The sequence below is a fragment of the Brachycentrus maculatus genome, unplaced genomic scaffold (genome assembly GCF_059751285.1).
Source record: "Brachycentrus maculatus isolate JH-2025_06_01 unplaced genomic scaffold, ASM5975128v1 h1tg000367l, whole genome shotgun sequence".
NCBI lineage: Eukaryota > Metazoa > Arthropoda > Insecta > Trichoptera > Brachycentridae > Brachycentrus > Brachycentrus maculatus.
The window spans coordinates 1,054,580-1,078,058 of record NW_028281116.1 but is presented as its reverse complement, the minus strand read 5'-3'; the positions used below and the strand labels follow the sequence as shown (position 1 = coordinate 1,078,058).

General features: G+C 32.6%; 3 protein-coding genes across 3 annotated transcripts; 2 read left to right on the top strand and 1 right to left on the bottom strand.

Annotated features, from left to right (window-relative positions):
• Positions 1-410: 410 nt before the first annotated feature.
• Positions 411-7,730, top strand: LOC148303489 (AH receptor-interacting protein-like). The gene is made up of 6 exons (XM_088269891.1): positions 411-639; positions 1,851-2,036; positions 4,807-4,972; positions 5,382-5,568; positions 6,367-6,509; positions 6,824-7,730. Exons 1-6 carry the CDS (start codon positions 553-555, stop codon positions 7,024-7,026), a joined length of 972 nt encoding a protein of 323 aa, XP_088126017.1. The 5' UTR covers positions 411-552; the 3' UTR covers positions 7,027-7,730.
• A 1,190-nt stretch (positions 7,731-8,920) lies between these two features.
• On the bottom strand, positions 8,921-14,465 carry LOC148303488 (tRNA (uracil-5-)-methyltransferase homolog A). The gene is made up of 11 exons (XM_088269889.1): positions 14,210-14,465; positions 13,968-14,138; positions 12,875-13,030; positions 12,325-12,645; positions 11,693-11,830; positions 11,470-11,585; positions 10,730-10,838; positions 10,484-10,606; positions 9,668-9,860; positions 9,215-9,441; positions 8,921-9,135 (listed from the first exon to the last, which is right to left on the bottom strand). Exons 1-11 carry the CDS (start codon positions 14,369-14,371, stop codon positions 8,995-8,997), a joined length of 1,857 nt encoding a protein of 618 aa, XP_088126015.1. The 5' UTR covers positions 14,372-14,465; the 3' UTR covers positions 8,921-8,994.
• Positions 14,466-15,883: 1,418 nt separating this feature from the next.
• On the top strand, positions 15,884-23,127 carry LOC148303487 (cytochrome P450 6j1-like). The gene is made up of 9 exons (XM_088269890.1): positions 15,884-16,099; positions 17,452-17,581; positions 18,924-19,136; positions 19,757-19,944; positions 20,037-20,173; positions 20,355-20,449; positions 20,545-20,668; positions 21,616-21,882; positions 22,897-23,127. Exons 1-9 carry the CDS (start codon positions 15,912-15,914, stop codon positions 23,067-23,069), a joined length of 1,515 nt encoding a protein of 504 aa, XP_088126016.1. The 5' UTR covers positions 15,884-15,911; the 3' UTR covers positions 23,070-23,127.
• The last annotated feature ends 352 nt before the right edge of the window (positions 23,128-23,479 follow it).

Sequence of the window (23,479 nt, the reverse complement as noted above, 5' to 3'; positions counted from 1 at the left end):
CCTTTTTACCAGCTAAATGATTTTTTCATTTTTCAATTTCATTGAATAATGTCAAAATCAATATAGCCTAAATATGTCATCAACATAAAACTCTGTAAAATGCGTATTTTGCCATTTTCCTGAAAAGGCGGGAAAATGACGAAACGCATTTTACAGAGTTTCATGTCGATGGCATTTTTAGGTTATTTTGATTTTGACATTTGAGCTTCTTCTTTCTTTTTGTCTCTATAAGGTTGTCGAGTGCATCGATCAGCTGATTTTTCTGCGTAGGTTATTTTTTAGTGTGAATAGTGAGAATATTTAATTTTCTTGATTTTTTTCAACATGTATAATCATTTACCATACTAATTTGACTGAGATATCAATCTTTACTAGTATATAATCTTTGGATATCTTTATCCCGTTCGCTTATCACTTGTCAGTTGTCAAACTCACATCCGGAGTATACAATTAGTTATTTTGCAAGGAATATCAAAACAAGACCTCAACAGGCTCTTGACTAGAGGCGCAAATTTTCAAACTTGTGTTTGTTATTAATATTAACTTTTGAAAATGGATTCAGAAGTAGAAAGTATTATTATAAAGAAAGAAATTCTGCATCCAGGGAAAAAATATACGCCGCTTCGAGATGGTTGTAAGGTAAATATAATAACACATTAAAATTCTTATGGCGAGGTTTAGTATCATTATTGTTAAACATTAACTACTTAATTATAATATTCACGTTGCTATTATTAAAATCATTGTTCATTGTGAGGATAAAGATAACCAACCTTTATCTATTAGGTTATTGAATTTTCCGCCTCCGTAGTGTAATGGTCAGCACGTTCGGCTACCGTTCTGGAGGTCCCGGGTTCGATTCCCAGGGGAAGTCAAATAAATATAAGTGATTTTTTCACTCTAATATTTATTCAATATTACCCTGGACTGGTACCTGAAGCGGAGGGCTGATCACCTTTCCTTTGTGTGTTAACGATCAAAATAACACTGTTTTTATATAATGCAGTGCCCTATGCACCATTGTGGTGCGGATAAGGGTTTTATTATTTATTATTATTATTGAATTTTTATTTTCCATACAGTGAATCATAGTTCCAGTGTAATCTGGAGACATAAATATGTTAAAATGGAGTCACCTTTAAAAAAAATATAATCAGGACATGTCAAATTTGATCAGGCTGGCAGTCGAATAAAATAGATTTGATTTTTTAATTTTATCATATTATTTCTCATACTTTCGCAACAGAATTGGGCGGTTTTTGTTGCGACCGATCGCTCAAAGCTGATTGATCTTTTGATAAATAAATCATGTTTGATTTGGTTGCCCTATACTGCCTGCGTCCGTGGCGTAACGGTTAGCGTATTTAGCTACCGTGCCAGGGGTCCCATGTTCGAATCTCAGGGGATGGATGAATTTTTTTTAAAATTGAATTTAGACCTTAATATTTATTTAATTTTACCCTGGACTGGTCCCTGAAGCGCAGGAGTGATCACCTTGCCTTCATGTAAGTAATGATCAAGATAACATTGCGTAAATACGATGCAGTGCCATATGCACCATTGAATGCGGATAAAGAATTAGATTCTGTCCTAGTAAACCCTATGAAAAATCAGGTTTGTATAGGTAAAACCGGTACAAATAGTCACTTTATGTTAAACTCAAATATGTTAATACATACAAAACGTTAAAAAAAAACAATATTGTATGTTGGTTGCAGGTGGTCAATACATTGATTTCAGTGTTTAACACCGACTTCAGAAAATAAATATTTGAACCATGTTTCTTCCATTGAGCCACCCATATCAAACATTGTAAATTTGTTGTAAACCTTGTATTGGTATATTTTCAGGTACATTTCCATTTCCAAACCCGAAAAACGGATTCGGATAATTCTCTAGTAGACGACAGTCGGAAGATTGGAAACAAGGAACCAATGGTGATAGTATTGGGTAAAAAATTCAAAATGGAATGTTGGGAAGCAATGGTACAAAAGATGGCCATTGACGAAGTGGCCAAATTCACAGTTGATAAAAGTGTAAGGAATTTTTATAACATTTCTAATTAAAATTAGCCATTAATAAATCAATAAATTGATTGCATAAAAATTATTGCCCTATTTAATTATTTGTAAAGAAGTCTCTTATATAGATACTTATTATAACTTATTATTTGATTAACAGGACTTATCGCATTGTCTTCCAGTGATCAAAAATTATTTTTTAACATCACATCAAAGATGAAGAAGAATATGGAAGTCTGGGCATTTACAGGGCTGACGACCGTCATGGGCTGGTTTAAGTGATCACTTTACACACTTGTAACATTCACCAATTCTACCCATTATTGACAACCACACTACTAGTAGTGTGGTGAATGTTACACGCGTGTAAAGTGATCACTTAAACCAGCCCATGACGGTCGTCAGCCCTGTAAATGCCCAGACTTCCATATTCTTCTTCATCTTTGATGTGATGTTAAAAAATAATTTTTGATCACTGGAAGACAATGCGATAAGTCCTGTTAATCAAATAATAAGTTAATAATATATATATATATATATATATATATATATATATATATATATATATATATATATATATATATATATATATATATATATATATATATATATATATATTTATTTATATATATGTGTATATATATATATATATATATATATATATATATATATATATATATATATATATATATATATATATATATATATATATATATATATATATATATATATATATATATATATATATATATATATATATATATATATATATATATATATATATATATATATATATATGTTACACGTGTGTAAAGTGATCACTTAAACCAGCCTATGACGGTCGTCAGCCCTGTAAATGCCCAGACTTCCATATTCTTCTTCATCTTTGATGAGATGTTAAAAAATAATATGAAAATTACTCCTGTAATTGGAGATAATCCAGATTTTTTGAACAAGTATTTGGACACACTCAAAATGTTGTAAATCAACAATTAAGTAAATATCAGCACTTTAAAAATATATATTTGTTAGTTGCCTTGGAAAATTCTCCTTGCCTATTATGTACAAGGATTTATAGCATATTAATTGATAGGTCTTCAAAATGATAGTGGATGTGTATATTAATTTATTAATAAATGAATAAGGTTGATCCTTAAAAACAATACAATAGATTCAGCAATACAATGGACACAATTGATTCAATGTCTTATATATATTGGGTTGATGCAAAAGTTATGACCGTTTTTTATGATCCCAGGTAAAAAAAAAATTTTTTCTTAAATTATGAAAAATATCTTCTTTTTATGATTCCATTGTATAAAGGATGCTTTTCCTCTACTTTCTATTCAGTTTTGGCCTAGCCAGAGTACAGTAATGACCCCTTGTATTTTTTCAAAATGTCGCTCGATAAAGTGCATTTACGTCATTGTTTACTTTATGAATTCCATAAAGACAATACCGCGAGTGTGGCAACCAAAAACATTTGTGAAGTGTACGGAGCAGATGTCATCAAAGTTCGACAGGTACGAAGATGGTTTACAAAATTCCGATCTGGAGATTTTTCACTCATTGATAAACCACGTACCGGGCGGCCATTGAAGTCTGATGACGACAAGTTGAAAGTCATAATTGACACCAATCCACGTCTAATCATCAGGGAGATTGTGTCGATGATGGGAGTCAACCAAACAACCGTATTAAGACATTTGAAGCGTATGGAAATGGTTTCGCGGTACGACGTTTGGAAACCTCATCAATTGGCGACTGCCAATTTATTGGATCGTGTTTCAACGTGCGTTGCTTTGAGTGCGAGACAAAAACATGAACTTTTTTTGCATCGTTTAGTGACGGGAGATGATTAGTGGGTCGTGTACAACAACGTGACAAGAAAAAGACATTGGGCTATACCTGGACAAGCCCCATTAACAACTTCGAAGGCCGAAATCCATAAAAAAAGTTAAACTTTGTGTTTGGTGGGATGATAAGGGTATTGTGTATTTTGAACTCTTGGAACACGATCAGACAAGTACAACAGAACGATATTGTCAGCAATTATCCAAATTGAACATGGACCTTCAAAAGGATAGACCAGAATTGGTAAAAAGAAAAGGGGTAGTGTTTCATCACGACAACGCGAGACCACATGTGGCTATGATGATCCAGCACAAGCTAAATGAGTTAAATTGGGATGTTATCAAGCATCCACCGTATTCTTCAGATTTTGTTCTTTCTGATTTTCATTTATTCCGATCACTGCAAAAAAAATTAAATGATAAAAAAAAATTATACCATAGAGCAGGTAAAAACATCCCTTACTTCATTTTTCGCATCAAAATCCACGGAATTGTTTACTACTGGTATTAATAAGCTGATAGAAAGATGGGAGAAGGTTATAAGAGTTGATGGAAATGAAATAATTTATTAAATAAATAATACATATTAAAAAAAAAATTAAAAAAATTATATGTAAAAAACGGTCAAAACTTTTGCATCAACCCAATATATTAATCAAGATTTATCGCATGGCTCATTGATTTGTCGTATTCCTCTTGTCATATTTTCTAAATAAGACACCACATAATCAGAAAGATCGTTATGTCCTATTGCCTCATCAATTTTTGTCAACTGCATACCTTCTTTTGCACATTTTGTTTCCAATTTAATTTTTTTCTTCAATTATTCGGTGAATCCTATGCAGCAACTTATGCACAATGATAGTTATGATAAAGGGCTAAAGATGAAGAAATTCTTGAATAATATGATTATTTTCATTATTTATTTTCAGTTGGTAATTCAATACCCATTTGTGTCAAAAACTTTGAGAGACTTAAGTAAAGATGCTTGCGATAGGAGAAATCATTTTTGTGGCGTGTCTCTACAAAATGAGGGAATCGGCTACAAAGACTTAAATGAGCTTATTGCGAAACCGTGTGACCTGACATTTATAATAGGTAATTTAAAACTTAAATATCTTTAAAACTCAGTTACCTTTAAAACAGTAATACCAGATGGCGGCGGTACACAAAATGGCGTCATATATAAATCAGTAAACTTTTTAAAATCCTTCCCCAAATAAAAGCTTGCAGTTTTCGTATAATATCTGGCTGATCAAAAACCATTAAGCTCTGCTGCGTACCTGTTGCTATTACAGAAACATTGCTCCATCAGTTAAACCAATCGGATGGAGCAAAAATCTGCATATATGTTAATGTGCTAGAAAGAGACAGAAGCATGCTAGAAAGACAAAGCTCAACTCTATAAGGACCATTTTTGCAAAAAAGTCTTACACATAACAAAAAAAATAGCACTAAAATGTTTAAACCGACCACATATTTTGTCATGCTTTAATTCTAATTTCAGAATTATTAAAAATAGAATTTCCTGAAGATTATGAGAAAGATGCTTGGCAGTTGAGTGACTCGGAAAAATTGGATAGTATTCCCGTACTTAAAGAAAAGGGAAATGTTTTTTTTGGGAAAAAATCCTATAAAGAAGCAGCTGAAATGTACCATGAAGCAATAGCCCTTTTGGAACAACTCATTTTAAAGTAAGTTATTTAAATTAGATAAGGAATACACAACATTTTGGTCAGTGTGCATTACCGCCCATCAACTTTTTGGACGAAATGACATTTTCTATACTTCATCTTTTTAATTTAACTATCTTTTTATTATATTATACGATATCAAATTATATTTTTGTTGAAAATGATTTTACTTGAATGTCAGATACTTTATTTCATACATCTAATTCGCGAATGAATAAATGGGATAACTAAAAGATCCATCATTTAATTGATCTGGTCTTAATGAACAGATCACAATGCGTATCTTCTGAATCACCGGATTGTACACATCTCTAATGACTGATAATATATTAACCCTTCACTGCATGACTTTTTTTGCATGACTGCATTGACAGTTTGTCTTCGAGAGACAAGTGAAGTTATTATTTTGGCATTCAAAGCGCATCTTTTGGCTAAATTATGAACTATATCCTTGAGTTATGAATGTATCTAATCAGTAATAACAAAGAATGGTTGCTTATATTTTTAAAGGACGTTTTAACACTAACTTTTGGGTATGTAACAAATTTGATACACTATGCAGTGAAGGGTTAAACAATGCCTGTAGCATCAAGACATAACCTCCGTGAATACGGAGGTTATGTATCTTTGCTGATTGATTTATATTCTGATAGAATTATCAAAAAAATGGGTTTTTATTGTTTTATTTTTATTACTTATAAATTTCTGTTTTATAATTTGAACAATAATGTTGATTACAATATGTAATTAGATTTTCAGCTCCTTGGAATCGTATATAATGTTAATATTTTTTTTTAGAGAAAAACCACATGATACAGAATGGCAAAAACTTGAAGATATGAAAATGCCGCTTTTGTTAAATTATTCCCAATGCAAGCTGTATGAGGGAGATTACTATGCGGTTATTGAACATTGCACTACTGTACTCAAGTCTCAACCAGGTATAATACTTTTGCCGTCTGTAACTATTTAATTATATATTTTGTCTGCTTTTAAACTTTAAAATTGACAATTTATTGTCTCAATGGTTTGAATTTTCTTACATGTCTGTTATTGTAATGAAAAATTAATGCTTCTCAAGAAAATTACATAACTACGCCGCATGGTGTAAATATTAAAACTGATTTGAAACGAGGTGATCGGTTTAATGAATCTTTTTTATTAATTAAATATGCATGTATATATCACCCTTACAATAAGAAATTATTACATTTTTAAAGATATTTTTGTTATTATTATTGAAATATTTTTTTAGATAATGTTAAGGCTCTCTACAAAAGAGCAAAAGCAAATATGGCAGCCTGGAGTCCAAGTGCGGCCATTTCAGATTTTAAAAAAGTTATGGAGTTGGATCCAACACTCACAGCAGCAGTCACTAAAGACCTGAAGGCCATACAAGATATGCAAAAAGTCAGGGACTCCGAAGATAAACAGAAGTTAAAAGGATTATTTGGATAACATCTTCCTTGCATAAACAAAGACAAAAAAAAAAACGAAATGTCATACATTCCTAGCCATCCATACATCTAGTCACACATGTTGTCCGGTCACATAGACTCTTAATATGATTAGATCATTTAATATATTACCAATATGTAATGTAAAATATATTTTAAAATTGTAATCTATATATGTACTAACTATATACTATACGTATTGTAACTTTTTTATTTTGTAAATTTACTAAACTAAATTACAATATACCTACCTGCTACTATTTTGTAAAATGCAGTAAAGATGTACTAAATACATATTTATGATAATATTTAAAAAAAATTATAGGTTATTTATGTTATCTAAGACAGAGTTTATATAATTGAATTTTACCAACATGCATTACTATTTTAACTGAGATGACCATTTAAAACTGATTATGTATAATAATTATGTAATTACTCATTGCTATTAAAATTGTAAATTGTTTGAGGCTTGAGTAAATAAATTTTTCTTTTTACAAATTATGATCTAGTGATGTTAACTGAGTTGATTTAAAAAAAAATGTGTATATTTGTGGTTCCTGATTAAATTATTTTTCATCATCTTTAAAAATTTAAATGGTTGAACTATGTTTATATATAGTATGGTTTAGTTATAAATGTTTATTATTATCTGTTATGTTTTGTTTTATTACATTAGATGATTTAATATACTTTATTTATGCTCATAGGTGTTTTCCAGAAAATAAAAGCATGCATAATATGTATATGTACTAGTATGACACAAACATAAGTATGACTTGACTAAAGTACATGTAATCAATTACAGCGAATGCTCCATGGCAAGTTAGATTAGCAAATACAAATATCTACATTGTATCTGACGTATGCCGCTAGTGGCGAGAGACTTAATATAAAAATAGAAATAGTTTGTACTTCAGTATTTGTAAGCAACGTACTACCCCCTCAATAAAGACCGCAAGTCACATTCGGGGGGTCTCTGCTCATACTGAGGTAGAATAACATAGGATTATTACGAATAATGAAAATAGTATAATTATAAATGTAAATCTTGTATAATACTTATGTAAATCTTGTGTAATGCTCTGTGATGCGCACTGGACTGTGACGAAGTAGCGGAGTGGGGGTGTCCTTATATGTTCTAGAGGCATACGGCAAGTGATGCCCTCACTCCTTCTACACCGTGATTGGTCTGCATATTCCGATCTGCTATTGGTCGGGCGCAGCTGGCGATGCACACAGGGACGGTATATATAGGGGGTCAACCGCCATAATTAAATCAGAATATTTCTCAATCACATCGCTGCGCTTCTCTCTCTCCTCCTCCTGACTTCACCCACTGGACTATTCGACCGCCGCTACATCCTGGCCTTGGATTTTCTTTGGAGCTGTTTCATTCGGATTGTAATGATAACGCCGCTACCACAGACGGAGCGATACCGACTTTACAATCCGGTTGCCTTTTTCAGGTTGCAGTTGCCGGTACTATGTACATACTGGCGACACAAGGGGTCTCTTGGCAGCGATAAATCATCTCACTGGTAGATTTACCGTTGGCAGCCACGGATTTGATGACACCCGACTTGCGGTGACACCAGCACCTGCTGTATACAGTACCTTGTGGGAACGCGTGATTTGCCGCATCTCATACAAACAAACATATGACTTATGTTTATTGTTTTATTTTTTAATGAAATTATAAAATAATCTTCTATAGTATATATTTGTAATAAACAGGTTTATACAGCAACATTTTTAAATTATTAAATTAATTATTTAATAATATGATACTCGTATCATTATGGAATGCATATGATCAATAAGAAAAACAATTCAAAATATCAATAGTGCTTACAATATTCTTTCATTAAACATTAGAGAAGAAAAAAAACATATTAAACATCAGATCAGATATTTATTAAAAATTGTATTTACATTTATGTCAATAATACATAATTAATTAATAATTTTAAACAACTGCTTCCATTGTCTCGCCGGAATGTTTTTCTTCACAACTTGTTGAGACTGGTGAAGGCTTCGCTTCAGGACATTCTGCAGTTTCCATACTAGGCATTGTATTACTCTCTTGGTCAGCCATAGATGATAAATCCTAGAAATAAATATAATATGTATCTGTAAATACAATATCTTGGACTTGGTGGTCGAATGATACAATATGATAAAAATACCTCTTCTGGTAATCTTTGAAACAGCATGACCAGCTCTGTGTGCTTGGTGTAGGGGAACATATCCACGGGTATGGCCTTGGTGGCGATGAAGGGGTCGCCGTGCATGGTCTTGGAACTGGCGCGACCGAGGTCCACAAAGTTTTTCATGGCGGCTGTCGGATCACACGACAGGAATACCAACTTCTTTACCTGCTTCATCCGACGCAGTTGTGTGATAGCGCGCATGTCTGGAAAAGATACACGCATATTAATTTTGTAATTTCACAGCCTGTTTTTTTTAAATCCTCTTCATGACTGAGGATGCAGACTGCCATATTTTAATGCCCACTTTTATCTATATCTTATTGAGTGATATCATCTCGTAGTAGGAGCTTATATGCATTTATTTGGGTTTGAAAAAAAAATACTCTAGGTTTTGTATATTTGAAACATCAAAATTTACGCAATACTCACGTAAACCAGCTCTGGGAGGGTCCACAATGGCTATAACATCGTTGTTAGTAGCTCGCGTCACCACACTGGAAAGAATATCTTCCGCCCGACCAGCAAAGAAATCAGTGTTGGTAATATTATTCAAAACAGCATTGAACTTGGCATCGGTGATTGCCTGGGGGATTAATTCCAGCCCCAAGACTTGTCCACAGTGCTGAAAGTAATATAATATGTAGATGACTGGAAAAGAAGTGACTTTGCGAATGGAGGAAGAAAATTTTATCACAGTAAGAGCTCATTAATTAAAATGTATTTTTTTTAAAATATATAACAGACTAATTTAGAGGAAGAAGTGTCTGTTAAAGCTGAAAGTCCATTATATTAAAATAGGTTTAAAACTAAGCAAAAAATGTTAGAAAATAATATAACACTATTTAGATTTAAAAAACGATACAAAACACAAACAAAATTCCTAACCTATGCATTGTAACAGGGAGTCCCCTAATATACTATAGCTTTGGTTAGATGCAGTCAAGCAGCACGGCATTATCTGTCAAATAGTGCTCGACGTATGACGTGATTACCATGGCCGCATTTTTTTTATATGCGGCAATACTTGAATTTAATCATGTATAATATAAACAGGACGTTCATAATTTTTTTTTTTCATTTAACCGGATTTTTTGTCCGCTATATCTGAAGTTTGTTAAAAATACAGGTCTGTTAGATTGAGGTTTTACTGCACTATTTATGGTTTAATTTAGTGGTCGACATGCGCTTGCTTGAATAAAGATTAAAAAATGAATTTATTTTAATCGTAATACAAATATAAATTACCTTTGCAAAGCAGAGTCCAATAGTGCCGGTGCCGCAACAAATATCCACCACAGTGGAGTAGGATTTCGGTTCCGCTAACTCAATGGCTGTCTGATATAGTTTCTCTGCGCCGGCTGTGTTTATCTACAACGCAAAATACTGCATCAGAGCATAATTCGCACAACATTTCTACAGAAACAACAATATGTATATACATATAATGCGATTAGTTTATATATGTAATTTGAAAATCTAAAAAGTACCTACCTGAAAAAAGGCCATAGGAGAAATTCTGAAGTTGAGTCCTAGAATTGTGTCATAGATATGTGTATCACCCCAGAGGTACTCTGGGTCCGGTAATGGTTCTCTTCCTTGCCTTGAAATTCAGATTAATCAAAATGTATTGTTATTATGTATATAAATACAAATTATGATTGATTGAATAATAATGAAATAAACATATGCATGTGTTAGGGTATTTATCACCTCCGAGGAATATCAGATTTGTCTTTAAATAAAGGGATGTTTTTAGATTCCCTTAAAAATAAACCAACAATTTGATTCTTTTTTTCATTTTTATTTAAAAAAATTCACTTATTGAAAAAAAGGTTTGAAAAGGGGGTTTTTTATACATGAGGAAAATATGAATATCTGAGCATTTACATGACTTGTGACATGTTATTGGCTGGCTCAAGTAGTTACTCTAAGCACTTGTGTATATTAGCTAGCTTAAGTGATCACTTTTTAAACTTTTATTAAGTTCACCATTAATATCCCCATATTGCCTGGATTTTTGGAAGTTGTATATTGTAACTGCTTTCAAACGTCAGCTGGAAATGCCAGATGGAGTTGCCATCTATTGAGAGCTTTTTGAAGCACATAGCATTACCCTTTTTACTATTATAATAAAAGGTTGTAATCCCTGTAAATGCTCATACTCCCATATTACCTTTATATAAAAATATACTTAGACTCTGTTGAGATATCTATAAAATTATATTAATTACCTGCGAACAATTGCTTGGAAGTACAATGATTTGATATTGCCTTGTCTCGTTTCATTTAAAGTGAAATATTCCACTAACGATTTCTTTACATCTCCCACAATCTCCTCAGATAAATCCTGAAAGTAATTTTCAAAGGTTAGTTGCTAACATATGTTATTCCTGTTTAATCAATGAAGATTAACATACACAAAATGTTTCATTTATTAGTTTTATTATTACATACCTTAGGATTCAGTCCGATGACCAGCATAAGATCTCCAGAGCTGGCAGACTGTCGCACCATGAGCTGGGACCAGTTGCCGCTGTGATCTTCCGGGTTGTATGCCTTGAGGGAACTAGCTCGCACATAATCTTGGAAAACCTAACAAAAAAAAATATTTCAAAATTTAATGTTAACTTACCATACAAAACATCTTATTATAACACCGTTTCCAAAACTCGCCTAAATTTAAGATTTGTGTCTTTGGGACGTTAAAGGATGAGGAGGAGGTAACAGTCTTTACACATTTTTTAGCAATGGGAACAAGGACAACAGAGGGGAGGCTTTAGCCATTGTCCCATTTTTAACTATAGATTTATTGTGTATTATGGATTTCTAATGTTTCAAAATGTCGAGAGTTTAATAGGTTTATCCCATAAAAGTTGAGAACTATAACTAACAAAACAAAAAAATGGTAAAAAAGTGCAAACCTGCTATGTCATTGAACTTCCATGTATACATAATCGTACTATATATTTTCACAATTCTTAGCATAGATATCGCCTGTTTAAGACATTTTCAGTGAATAAAATTATTTCCATCTAATATTGATCAGGAATCATTTAAAAAAAAATATTTATTTGAATATTTGTTACCAGAACGGCTTTTTTCATAGCGTCAGATATGTGCACAAGTCGGTCTACCGGAGCCACTCCTGTAACACCAGTCACATAACTGCCAATCCTAAATCCGACAGTTGTCAACTTGGTCTCTGCATCGATGCCGACGGTGAATTCACATTTATTCCTGTAGCCGTCGATGGTCTCTGCAGTTCTGAGGGCCCCAAAGTCACACATCAAACCGTCGTACAGCTTTCTTTTTGCCTCGATGTACGGGCGGATGTTTTGGTTAGCTTTCCACAACTCATTGCCCATTTTGAGAATGACAGAGCGAACTGCCCTGTGTTTGAACTCGATCTAAAAACAAAGGTTACACAATGATAAATGGCGAATATAACGAAGAAATCTATTTTTGAGGTGAAAAGGTCAAAGAAAATCTGTTAAAAAGGTGGTAACTGCTTAAAATTATATTACCTAAAACAGAGATAAAACCTGAGGATGATAAGACATTTTGTTAATAAAAACATACAAAAACAAAAATCAGAAATGTGAACTATTTAGTATGCTTATGTGTATATTTGCTCACCTGTTTATCATAAGGAACATTCCAATATGGTGTGGTACTATCTTTAATCTGTTCTTCTTGATTTTTGTAATCCTTTTTACTATTCTTCGCTTCTCCTTCACCTTCTGCCTCAAGCTTCCGCTTCTTAACCAGAGGATCAGGTGTTGGCTGAGCTATCTTTAAAAATTCAAGAATATGCTTAGTAAATATTTTTGAAAACAATAATAATTTATTATATAACACTTTAAAATATGTATTTTAACACATTATTTGCAGGAAACGCTTAAAAGCGTCTTTTACATACTGTTAGTAGGGAGCGGAAGACACTTACGAGTGTTCTATTTGATTACTTTTAGTAGAGCACGAGAGATGGCATAAAACATTGTACAGATGGAAATTGGGTTTGCGGTTACTTATACTTAGTATACTGGGGGTCAGGCGGCAGATTGTGTGAGTTGATGAAAAAATTGCCCTACAATAATGTGCTAACTAGGATTGATAATTAATAATCATATATATAGTGACTTTCTTGGTCTGATAATTTATCTTAAACAGATGCACAATACATTCAGTTTACACTATCCACAGATGGTCTACATTTCCCTTGATTACATGTGGTGTTGGTATAGCTTAGTAGGAAATAAATTTGATTAATTTAGTATAGTGGGCAGGCAGGGCCCAATTTATGTGACTAATGGCGACTAATGGATAAATTAAAATCTTCTTCCACATTTTTGTTTACAGCGACACTATACTTTTTACTTTTCAGTATCCACATTATTCTTCTAATGGCATGTTGATGTCATTAAATAAATTAAAGAGTTGTGGTAAGAAATCTAACTATAGTTACTTTGATGGATGGTTCGGTCAGATGAACAACTGTGTGGACGATAAAAATAAAAGTTTGAGAAACGACAAATTTATAGAGTTAATTTGGAAGGTTTTTTTAAAAAAGGGTCTATTCTTTGCTGTACAATATGGATGATAAATGCCAAAAAGTGACTGCAGTGTTAAAGTTCAGTGGTCAGTTACCTCTTCCGAAAGTTCCTTATGGTCAAAAAAAATTTCACCCAGTCAGAATAGCAAAAATAAAGAATAAAAAAACGTAAAATACCTGAGCAGTCAACTCTTTTCCCTTCCATTTAAAACCATTTAGAGTTTCAATAGCCTTTTTCCTATCTTCTTCATTGCGGAAACAAACATACAACCAACTGCTTCCCCGACGAGGTGGTTTGATCTTTCCAGGATTCAATTGAAGTTTAATATTCAAAAGTTTTTTCAATTCCTATAAAATAAGTTCACAATATGGTGTACCCAAAACATTATTAAAGGACAAAAATAAATAATCAAACTTACACCTATTCCGTAAAACTTGGGCATGTTTTTCATTTCAATTTTGAAAAGTTCAGAGGAGAAACCTCCAGTTTCAAGGTAAGAAAATTCGTTCAGTTCCTTGTTTTCAGCATTATCCGCCTTAGGCGATGTACTCGGAGGGTCCACAACTATTGGTTCCTCCATTGTAGGAATTTTCAATTTATTATTGAATTTATATAAAACAAAATATTTTTCAATAAAAAACAAAACCACGCTATAAATGTAAACAAGCCGGTTTGACAGGTGTGAGGTTAGATTCACAATTGGCAATTGGATATTGACATACGGTGACCATAGACACATCATTTTTCCAAATAAGATTTGTAGTAGGTACCTACCTACGTTAGTACATTGTCTATTTTCATGAATGTACAACTTCTTTCGTTTTATATGGATGAGGTAAATTGGTAAAGGATATCCAATAGCCCGCAACTTAATTTTCTTCAAGCCTTGGTAACATTTAAAGTAATTGAGTTATTGATAGGTAAGGAGTTAAAAAAAATTACAAAAATATTTTATCGATGCATATTCTTTAAAAATTAAATTCCATTATATATTAAATTTCAATAAACACTAAAAAAAAAACATGCTCGGAGACACGACTGGCCCTTCACGCAGCTGGTCGCTTTGTGAATTGAATGATTTTGTGAAAAGTTTTTGGTACAAGTCTGGACAGCTGTTATTTACTACGCGATGTGTTGCTGCTTGGAAAACACTGCATACGTAGCACAATACAAAGCAGATAGGTATTTTCGATGTTTAAATGTTTGAGTATTTAAAAGTATTATGTAAAGACAATATGTTTTGGGTGTAATATACGACATTTAGAGTAGTGCTCCTCAACCTTTTTTCACTTACGACACATTAAAATTGATGCCTCAACGGAGCGAGCCGCGTATGTAACCCTGATATATTACAAAACATAAGTGTTGATATGTATATCTATTCCAAACCTCTTATTTTATTTATCTTTTTGAGATAACTCCATAATAACATAAGGTCAATGTTTACGTGCTGGTTGAGGTACGTACTACGTTTGTATTAGACTCTAATCCCCTATCATGTATACATGTTTTAATTTACTCAGACTTTGATCAAACAGTAGGTTTGATGAACACTGATTTTGTTAATTTAATTCATGAAAACATTCCATTAATGATATTTTTGTTGTTGTTGTAGTTTTCGATACAATAATAAAATAATTAAAAAAATATTTTATCATTTAGTAAGATGCTTATGTAAGATCAAACGCGAATACTCATTTAATTCCGTAAGGAAAATTGCTTTGAAAAGCTCTCAGAATTGGATTGAAGGGTCCGCTAATTTCAAGGACTTTGTACATGTTTTTTTATGTACATACGCTCGTATAATTTAAAATAAGCATGTTTGTATGGCTGTTTTTGTGAAAAATCACCTGTATTTATAAATCCTTTTGAGAGCGAACGTCCATAAAAATTAACATGAACTTCGTCATTTATTTGGCTTCCAATGCATCTAAAAATGGGACATCCTTACGTTTTCTTTAATTACTATTTTTAAACATTTACTGCGACTTGATCGATGATCTTTCTGAAGCGTGTTTTTCGATGATAGGTAGCTTTTATTTTCTGATCTATAAATAGATACGATGTAGTGATACGAGTAAGTCCATAATTTAGTTTAGCTGGATAGTACGTTAGCTACAATGTTTACAGAAGTGCTCTGTGCGATTTTGGGACTTTTGGTAGCATTTTACTTTTATTTTTCCCGGGATGATGGTTACTGGAAAGAAAGAGGTGTTCCTTTTGTGAAACCAGCCTTCCTTTTTGGGAACTACAAAGAGGTAGTACTGGGAAAGAAGCACATAGGAGTCGTTCAAACTGAATTATACAAGTGAGTATAAATAGGCTAAATGAATATTTACTTTTTATAATTTCCTCATGGGCATGATTAATATTCCGAGAAATAGTCTTTTTACTTTTTTATAACTTCATTTTTTACACTTTAATTGATGTAGATGACTTTTGTCTTTTTCAGCCAGGCAAAAATCGTTTTAGAGCAAATCTTTTGTTTTTTATCGATTTAATATTTTAATTAAATATTAATATTGTTTTTAGTGTAGGTACCTATTTTATGAAATTTTCCAAAAGATTTCATGTCTTTATTTTCTAATAAAATAAACGTTATTCAATTCCTTTATTTTTCATATTTTATGGGTATTAATTAAGTAATATTTAAAGGTATTTAAAAAAATTTAGGTACATATAATGAAAATGAAAACCACAAGAAAGTTGTTTTGCAGAGTATATTGCTACTGTTTTTTAGTCAACAAGACGTAAACAATTTAACAATCGGACAGCTCTGATAATAAAATAAATAATGTAATGAACTTAATCAGCTCAATTGGAAGAAATGAAGTAACCGCACACGATTACCATCCTGACATTGGCATAAGCAATGGACCCAGTTTAGACAATGTTTCATTCAAAGAACAATAATCCTGTTTTGTTATTGAAATCGGTAATGCGTACTAATTTTATGAATGTTACAAATTTCACATTTTTTATGTACAAAGAGATATTTGATAAACAAAAATTATTTAATATCCACTTATCAGTAAATTCTAGATTTGACAGCAAGTGGTTTTTTAAACTCCAATCTTGTCAAAATAATGATTAATTAATTATACAATGAATGAAATAATATAACTTTATTGATTTGGCGTTTGATTTGTAGAAATCCATATTTATGTTGTAAGTATTAAAATAAAACCCTGATTTGAGTCTACTAAGTTGTGGGTATTATCATACTACAGTAGTAAGTGGTAATGCCCTAACAAGGCGAAACAATTGTCACGGGTTTATTTTATTTATGTTAAAAAAAATATATACAACTTAGTAGACTCAAATCAGTGTTTGATTTTATACGAGTATATTATGTATATGTATATATCGTAGATCTATAATATAAATTACCGTTAATCACAATTGTGGTTGATTTATATTATTATAAAGTATTAAACGGTAATTTCCGGTCCATTTAAAAAAGTAAAATACTCTTACTATGTCATGTATATATGCTTTCCTGATCATTTTCCATCTTGAGCCATTCTTATTCAATAATTTCATGGATATTTTTTTTACAAAAAATATTTTATTGTTTATCTCTTTAAATATCATGGTTATTTATTTATGGTAATTACTGGTTTATTTTTTTTTTCGCTAATAAAGAGTAATATTTTGCAGTGAGTTTCCGAACGCTCGTTATGCAGGATACTTCAAGTTAAATGTTCCCGCTATAATATTACGAGATCCAGAACTTATCAAGGACGTTCTTGTCAAAGATTTTTACTCTTTCCCCGGGAATGAATTCCAAGTAAGTAATTGGTACAAATATTTTTACAATGATAACCCGAACAATAACTTTACATCCATCTAAAAAGAAGTACAATTTGAATTTAATGAAAAAAATGAAACTTCAATTACGATATTTGGATACAAACCATACTGTTTTTGCTAATGGATTATTCAAAAACGTTTTTCATAATCATTTGATCTTAACTTCAATATTTAGTTTTGTACAGTAGCCTTAAAATTTAAATGCTTACGAGGGAATTAAATATGACACCGATTTAAAAAATATTTTTTAACACAAGTTAAAAAAAAAAAAAATGGTACATTTTATTAAGCATAATCATCGGATTTCTGAAGCAATTTTTTGAAGCAAAGAAACGATTTTTTCATACAAATATGTGTGATGTTTAGTTTGCTTGTTTCATGGTTAGTCCCTACCCGCCTCTCTATCTTCCGCTTGTCTCTTCAACTCGGCGTATCCGCTACAACGCATGTCGGAGATTTAACGACGAGGAATCTGTTGAACAGATATTGGCGCCATGCTTACTCGTATCTTATTTTTTAAACAAGATACGAGTAAGCAAGATAAAAAAACATTAATTTCATAATCAAAAATTTGTTCTTAAATTAGGAAACTGTATAGTAATATAACATGTATGTATGTACATCCATGGGCGCTCACAGGTGGGGGGGGGCACCTGCCCCTCCTAGATTGACTGAAAATATTCAAATAATGTTACTTTTATTTATGTGTTAATTAAAAAAATTTGTTGCTACAGTATGCCCTTCATTACTACAGTGTCCTGTCCGTTCGTTCATCATATAAATACGCTACAGTAAATAAAAACTACATTAAAACATTACTAAAAATATTTTGCCCCTCTCCCTAGAAAAATTTCTGCGGGCGCCCATGTGTACATCACAGTTTTTTTTTTAAATATTTTTTTTGAAATCCGGGTCTTATCTGATTCACCCTAGTATTTATTTTTTTATTATTTTATTATATTTATTTCAAAACATATTACATACATAAGTCATATACACATATAATATTCCCGATGAGTAATTTCTATTTATCATTTTGGGACATGGGATTAAGGTTAACAAGACTGGAACACAAATAATAAAGTAGCAAAAAAATTTTTTTTTTAAATAACCAAAACTAAAACAAATACATGGCAAAATATAAAAACAATAAATAAGCATTAGAAAAATATAATAAATAGGCATAAGAAGCATATTTAAAAGAAATAAATGAGAAAAATTAAAGGTAAGAAGATAGTCGACACAAATACATATATGTATTTTCTTTGAATAAGCTCGGTTTTTCATGATTTTCACGATCTATTCCAATTTCCATAAAGGTCGACCCCTCCTGTGATCCATTGTTCGCCTCCAACCCTTTCGGCAAGCAAGACGAGGAATGGAAGAAGACCAGAGGACAGTGGTCGACCAGTTTAACAGTGAGCAAGGTGAAAGCCATGTACGAGGTTATGTGGGTAAAGGGAAAAATCATGGACGACTATATCAAGGAACATATCAAGCGCAGTCCCAATCAGCCCTTGGAAGGAAGAGAGGTCAGTGATATGATAACAATAATAAAAATAATAATCGTAATATATTTTTAAGATCAATGGTTTTTTTGTCCTCAACTGCGTCTTTTTCTACTTTAAAGAGCGAATATATCATAATGAGTCGAAATGTGATCCCTCAGACGAATGTGTGGCAAAACGTTGTCTGATAGATGTTCGAATGGTGAAAAAGGAAAGAATGCAAGGCAGAAATAAGTATTTTCTATATAATTAAGAAAGGTGTGTTGAGATGGTTTGGACATGTGGAACGTATGAGTCAGGAAAGAACGGTTAACCAAATTTATGAGGCAAATGTAATTTGAAAAAGAAGCAGAGGAAGACCGAGGAAAACTTAGCACAATCAGGTATGATTCAAATACTTGAAAGCGGCAGGGTCAGGAGTCGAAATATTCGGCGGGTAAGTATGAGGAGATGCACGAATGTGGAAGAGGCGAAGAATGTTTACAACGACAGGGAGGTATGGCGTTCTAGTCTCTCTACCTACCGTTTCGAAGAAGCAGTGTGATGGTTAGTTAGTTAATTAATATATCCTAAAAAACTACGGCAACAAAAAAAAAACAGTTTTTCGTAATATAATATCATATATTGTTTTGTTGTTTTTCCAGATCTCCGCTACTTTTTTCACGGACGTGGTTGTTTCAGCAATTTTTGGTTTGCATATAGATTCTTGGAAGGTAAAAGATAATCCATTCAGAAATATAACAAGGTCGATTTTCCAAGGCACATTTCTTGACGGATTTATTAATCTCTCCCTGATCATCGCTCCCTGGTTGAGCAAAATATTTAAACTGAGGTTAGACATTTCACTGTCTATACATTAACAGTTAACATGGAGGGCTAAATATTTGACACTGTATTAAATGTTTTTATATATTTCCTTTATAGATTTGTACCTAAACACATCGAGGATATGACAAAGAAAATAGCCAAGGATATAATGGCTTGCAGTAACGATACCAGTATGCTTAAAAATGATATTTACGAAGTAATGAAGAAATATAATGACCTAGATGCGAAAAATGGTAAAAGTGAAATATTTAAATAATTCATACTTTCTCGGCTGTAACTTATTAATTTTAGGCAGTGTTGAAAGCATTTGATTTCATTTTGTCGTAATATATTGCTTTTAAACGTGAATTCTTTAATGAACTAAAAAAATATTTCTGAACAAATATATAAGTACTTGAATTATTTTTCTTTCAGAAATTTCTGTTATGGAATTAGCTGGTCGTGTTTTTGGATTCTTACTAGATGGTACAGAAACTTCAAGTGGAATTTTCGGACTCATGATATTTGAAGTATGTTTATTCCTATTTAAAAATTGGTTATATTGTTAATAAAAACACACATAATGTATTTTTAAAATTTACGTAATATATTTTTATTCCTACAGCTTGCGTCCAATCTGGAAATTCAGAAAAAACTTCGGGCTGAATTAGACGCAGCCGCTCCAAAAGACGAAAATATCCCATTTGATGTATTGATCAATCTGCCCTATTTGGAGATGGTGTTTTCTGGTATGTAATCTCAGACTATTTCATAGATACGTTTTATTTGGTTGATTTAAAGGTGTTGCTTTGTAGAAGTAGCAGCCAGTATGTTTCAGATTATAATAACTATAAGAACTTAGGAGATCAAAGCTAGGAGGATGTGGGAAAACGAACAATGTCACCGCTTTTACATAAAAACGTTTTACAACCGGTTTTTCACGGAAAACCCATGTCTACTGTCAATTGACGATCATGAATGATGTTTTACTGATTGGAACAGATTTCGCCATTTGTTTTGCGAATATTTTTTTATATGTGGTATACTTAACTCTAGATCATATATCTTTGGATTATTTTTCACAATGACCCGATTGATCAAGAAAACTGTACTTTAGGGGTTAAGGCCCGGTATTCGTTAAGTCGTAACTTAAGTTTCTCTAAATCCAGGTAACATTTTACATCATTGATCTTTTTCTTAAAATAACGTTTTTGCATTGAAAAAATAAGTTTTTCTTCGAAATAATTATATTGTTTTGAAAAGAAAAGAGTTATTGAAAGGTCATGAGTTAAAAAAATCCATGCATTTTCAATCCATACAAAAACAAAAAAATATCCAATATAGATTCTTTAAAAAAATCGGGCGTTCTTTAAAAAAACTCGTGCAGCGCTGACTGCGGCTGAACGGATTCTGATTTGAATGTTTTAAATAAGTTTTTTTTAATTACCTAACGTCCAAGTGACTCTGAAATCTAGCTACGGCTTATGCAACACCGCTTATCATGTCCCTACTCAGGCTTCAACTTTATACGTTTCATAGCCTATGCCTACTCGTGAGTGGATTTACTCTTTATATTTAAAGTTACTATAATTTCATGTAATTCATGAGTGAAAATTCTAGGCAAAAACACTCGCCTATGACGCTTGAGATAAGCTCGAGATCTCAGCCTTAAATACACGTATGTTTGTCGTTGTAGAAACCCTTCGGTTGCATGGTGCTCTGCTCTCCATAAACCGAGTATGCAGTAAGGAGTACGAGCTGCCTCCCGCTACGCCAGCAGGGCAGCCGGTGAGGGTTCCAGTCGGGATGACCGTCACGATCCCAACATACGCCCTGCAGAAGGACCCGCAGTACTTCCCGAACCCAGAAACCTTCGACCCGGAAAGGTTCTCCCAGGAGAACAAGGATAGCATTAACAAATTCGCTTACTTGCCTTTTGGAGGGGGGCCGAGGATTTGCATCGGTCAGTTGCTGATTTTACTTATCTTACTATACGATTATTTTAAATTTTACACAAAATAATCGTACATCTTATTATACAATTATTTTAAATTTTACTTTTCGATTCTTCCACCTTTTATCCTGATTCATCCGAGGTATCCCTTCTTTCTCAAATTGGTCTTAATTCACCGGAGGTTTTACTAACCCTTAATTACTTGCACGAAGAAAATACACAACTGCTTATTATTTATTATATAAGATAGTAAAACTTGCTTATTATTAAAGTGCTTTATTGATTTTATCATATATAAAAGAAATAACATGAACTAAATATCAAATGCGAAGCAGAAAATGCTTCATTTTTTTTATGCGAAATTGCTTTGACCCCATGCGAGTAATTAAGGGTTAACAGATAAAAATATTTACAGGTGTTTTGTTTCTTTAATCCGTTTTCGCTTGGAAATAGTGCAAAGGACACTGTATCGGATAGAAGCCAATCATATGAAGGCAAGGTGATCAGTCCTGCGCTCCAGATCTGAGAAAGTAGTGGAATATGTATTATATATTTGAAGGCATAAAGATATCGTATACGAAGGACATTACTATGAAGGTATATCCTTCTTATCCGCACCCAATGGCGCATAGGACACTGAATCTTATCGACCCAGTGTAATCTTGATCGTTAATCGTTACTTACATGAAGGCAAGGTGATCACTCCTGCGTTTCAGGAACCAGTCCAGGGTAATATTAAATAAATATTAGAGTGTAAAATCACCGATATTTATTTTTACTCCCACCTGGGATTCGAACCCGGGACCTCCAGCATGGTAGCTATATTTGTAGGCGGACAAAAGGTAAATATAAAAGGAAATGAAGGAGGAATACTTTAAAACAAGATGACAGCAATCGTGTTTCGTAGTTGCATACTCGTAGCTTGTGTCACTCGGTCAATTCTGATTTTTACAATCCCTTAGGGGGGGGTCTTCAAATAGTTGGATGTAATTATTTTAATGGAATTTTTCGTTTTTCTTCCAGGGATACGGTTTGCTACAACACAGACTAAGGTGTGCATGGCCAAACTTATTCGTAATTACGAATTCACTCTCTCTCCAGAAGGACAACAGAAACCGGTCACGCCAGACCCCACGGTGTTTGTTTACAGAGCTTCAAAAAAACTATTGATCAATTTTAAGCTGCGGAAGCAGTAAATTTATAAAAAAATGTACAGCTGAAGTGGAAAATCTTGTAATAAAGATTTAAAATTGATTTTAATTTGTTTATTCGAATTGCCAATCATGGGTAGAATGGTGAATGTTACACGTGTGTGTAAAGTGATCACTTAATCAGGCCTGTGATAGGCCGTAAGCCTTGTTAATGTCCAGACTTCTATATTCTTCTTCATCCATGTTGAGTTGTCAAAAAATGAATACGAACGATTATCACTAGCCGAACTTCACAAGCGGCCAATCGATTTTTCATTAAAGGCATTATTCGCAATAATATAATTCATTAAGCGTCCGGTTGCCCTGAAAGCCGGTCGTCACATCACACCCGATTAAATAAAAATGTATTTGTTGGATTTTTTGTTGTTGTATTTATATATTTTTTATTTGTTTTT